Raw genomic sequence first — 3419 nt, 5'->3', positions numbered from 1 at the left:
TTCTTGTCTTCATTTTTCTGGCTAGCTTGAAGGCCTACTCTAAAAGGTTTCTTTGTTTGTTTGTTTTCTGAGACAGAGTTTCTCTGTGTAGCCCTGGCTGTCCTGGAACTCACTCTGTAGACCAGGCTGGCCTTGAACTCAGAAATCCACCTGCCTCTGCCTCCCAAGTGCTGAGATTAAAGGTGTGCGCCACCACTGTCCGGCTTTTTTTTTTTAAACATTTGTGTGTGTATGTGTGTACATGTGAATGCTACATTTGTAGAGGTCAGAAAACAACTTTTGAGAGAGAGAACAACTTTTCTCATTTTCCACAGTGTGGGTCCTGGGATTGAACTCAAGTTGTCAGGCTTGGCTGCAGGCACCTTTCCCCCACTGAGCAGACCCTATTCATTTGGTACACTAAAATGAGGCTTTACTTCATTTTTTAGAGGTCTCTTAGGGCTGGCTGATCAGGGATCTAGGAAACAGACTACTTATGGTAGAACCATTCTATCTTAACCTCTGGGAACAGCATGGAGTGCTGTGAAAGTTATTTGTTTGTTGCTGTGATATAAAACAATGGCCAAGACGGTTTATATAAAGAAGTGTGTATTTAAGCCTATGGTTCCAGAGGGATCAGAGGCCATCAGCATCATGGTGGGAAGCATGGCATCAGGCAGGCAGAAAGTTGATAGTTTAGATCTCAAACCGCAAGCAGGCAGCAGAGAACAAACTAGGAATGGTGGGAGTCTTTGAATTCTCAACACCTGCCCCAGTGACTTGGTTCTCCAGCAAAACTACATTTCCTCAACCCCTCAAACAGTGCCTCCAACTGGGAACCAAGGAGTCAAATGACAGAGCCTGTGGGGGACTTTCTCATTCACCACCCCAAATGCCTTCTTAGAGGGCTAGAGAAAAGACTAGAACCGAGTTTTTCTCCTTTTCTGGGTCACTAATATCCCTAGCATTTATCTTCCAGGTATAGACAGAGCTTTGTATCCATTTATCACTGGCAAGTGACTCAGAGTCCAGTCCAGTCCCTGCCCGCCCTCCTGTTTCCCCACCCCCACCCCCTCAACCTAACATTGGAAGAACCTAGCTGTTCACCAAAACAAATTGCTAGCTATAGTGGTAATGCCTACTCAAACTGATGAGATCTTACACATTGTGCCTGCTGTCCCTCTGGACCATCAGACAGTGCGATAGCCATCTACCAGAGGTCAGCCCTTAAGATCCCAGCCTAAGCTTGGGAAGCAAATGCCTTGGTGCCGCTGAGACTCTTTTCTCTAGGGTGCGAATTCCTTTTAAGGCCATGTGTCCCGCCTCTCCCAACCATATAAGGCTTGTTTCTGCAAAGCAAGCCCCACCCAGAGCTTAGCTGGCTTTGACTTCGACCTGGGCCACTTGCCAAGGAAAAACACCTGCCAGACTGGCTTAGACTAGTCCGAGTGAGCTGGTCTTTGGTGCCTGCCATTCTACCTCTGTGGTAGAAATCTGAGGAAAGATTTACTCAGTTCTAAAAAGCCTACAGGCTGGTTTACATTTAGGGAGAGGAAGACCACAGAAGCATGTGCAAGCCCCAACTCACCTACAAAAGACCAGACTGATTCTTTTCTGCACGGAATCTGGAGAACTGAAAGGAGACAAGACTAATGAAGAATGCTGAGATACCACAAGAGACTATCTTGTAGTACCCTAAGTAAAACTCTTAAGCGGCTACCCCACCCTCACTCCCAAGCCCCACCTTATTTAAATCGGCCATAGCGCTTGTAGGCTATGGCACCGCCCAGCTCTCGCTTCCGCTCACCCTCATTGACAAATACCGCCCTGGGCGTGGCCCATCTTCAGCCCCGCCCCCGACGCGCCTATACTAGGGGGCGGTTCCGTGCGCGCCCGCCCATTTGCCTCCGGACCTCGGAGTTGAGGACTCTCGTGGGACCTCCGCGGGAAGATGAACGGGACGAGGAACTGGTGTACCTTGGTGGACGTGCACCCGGAGAGCCAGACCCCGGTAGGTCGTCACGCCTTCCCTCACAGGCACCGTGGCTTTTCAGTTCCGCCGCTCCCGTGCCTCACGCTGAGGTAGTCCACTTCACCTGACGCCGGGCTCAGTGCGGTTAGTCCCGTGTCGCCCCGTGGGCTTTTTCCTTTGCCCTGTGGGCGGACTGTGGAATGGAAAGCACGGGACGAAACCCTGGCGGCTCCAGGGCTGGGGAGGACCCGTTCTTGGCGAGGACACTGCAGCCCCGGGCCGGGGATAGGGCGCGTTACTTAGGCGTCTCGTGGGCAGCTCGATTGGGTCGTGGAAGACGCTCGAGGGACCGGATCCCTGCGCTGTTTCGTACGTTGTGCCGGACCGGGGGGTGGGGGTGGGGTTTACGCCTTTCCGCGTTTCCCGATGGCCTCAGTGGCCCTTCAAAGACTTCTGTGATGGCGATCCATTAACTAGGAAAGGGGGCAGAGGGTGGAATTCTAGGGCTGGGAAAGGAGAGGGGAGAGCGTGCGAGGGGAGGGTAGGTCTCAGACAACTACGGAATTGGTCCCAGAGTCTACCTTTCTCCAAGAGGATGGATAGAGCTTCCCACTAGACGGTCACCACTTTCGGATTTCTCCTTTTTTAAAATCTTGCATTTCTGATCCCCAACCCCTTTTCGGCCAACTAGTAGCTTCCTTGGTTTTGCTTCCGTGTGCAGATGCCAAGTCCCGGTAGGTGATGAAGGGGGTGCCTTGGAACTCCCTCGGAGACCGGAACCCACCTAGAGTGGGTTAGGGAGAGAGGGCTTTCTCCAGCACAATCCAGTCTGCCCTGCTCTCCTTATGCCCTCCTCACTCCACCACCCTCAGCTGACCACATGATTTTTCTCTCTTCAGAGGGAAAGGCCTGTAATTTGATGCTGAATGTTTCTAGGCGTTGCTGGGTGATCCGAATACACCTTAGATCTGTGCTAATTAATTTATTTCCAAGTTGTTGTGGAAGAATGAAACGAGAGCCAAAGTGATGGGGAGTTTGCGTCCCCCTCCCCCATCTGATTCCTTTGCTTCTGCCTGTCTCAGCATGTCCCTGAGGCAAAGCTAACCCAGCTACAGCTGGATTATGGCTCTTCAAAGAATAGTTGTAGAATAGGTGCTCATTTGAAGTTTAGAGTACAGCTGATCATTGAAGTCTGTTCACTGTCCCTTGACATTTTTGCCTAGAAATATGAATGTTTCTTCCACATTACAAGCCTTGACACAGCCCAGAACCCAGCTACTCCCCCCCCCCCACCCGACCCCAGGTAAGAGATCCTGACCAAATTGGATAAACAAAACCAAAGTCCAAACAACAGCCAGTCATATCCTATTGTCCCAGCCTCAAGTGCTCCATGCTCTTCATGTTTTGGAGTGGTTGAGTCAGGGAAAGGCAGTGAATGAATAAAGAGGGGTCATGGGCTTCTTTTTGC

At 51.0% G+C, this 3419-nt stretch overlaps 1 protein-coding gene and 1 long non-coding RNA gene across 3 annotated transcripts in view; one reads left to right on the top strand and one right to left on the bottom strand.

The window, feature by feature from the left end:
* LOC143442052 (uncharacterized) overlaps positions 1 to 3168 on the bottom strand; it is a 30621-nt gene extending 27453 nt beyond the window's left edge. Inside the window, exons 1-3 of the long non-coding RNA XR_013109944.1 lie at positions 2533 to 3168; positions 1724 to 2424; positions 1568 to 1612 (exon numbers count right to left, since the gene is read on the bottom strand). This is a non-coding gene — a long non-coding RNA (uncharacterized LOC143442052). The remainder of the gene's footprint in view (positions 1 to 1567; positions 1613 to 1723; positions 2425 to 2532) is intronic.
* Tuft1 (tuftelin 1) overlaps positions 1856 to 3419 on the top strand; it is a 43132-nt gene continuing 41568 nt past the window's right edge. Inside the window, exon 1 of one of the 2 annotated variants that reach the window (XM_034501122.2) lies at positions 1856 to 1990. In XM_034501122.2, coding sequence (XP_034357013.1) covers positions 1931 to 1990 — 60 coding nt within the window. In that variant the 5' untranslated portion in view covers positions 1856 to 1930. The remainder of the gene's footprint in view (positions 1991 to 3419) is intronic. The other variant, XM_034501121.2, reaches the window with a different exon arrangement.

Source organism: Arvicanthis niloticus, chromosome 4 (assembly GCF_011762505.2).
Source record: "Arvicanthis niloticus isolate mArvNil1 chromosome 4, mArvNil1.pat.X, whole genome shotgun sequence".
Classification (NCBI taxonomy): Eukaryota; Metazoa; Chordata; class Mammalia; order Rodentia; family Muridae; genus Arvicanthis; species Arvicanthis niloticus.
This window is presented reverse-complemented; position numbering and strand designations above follow the sequence as displayed.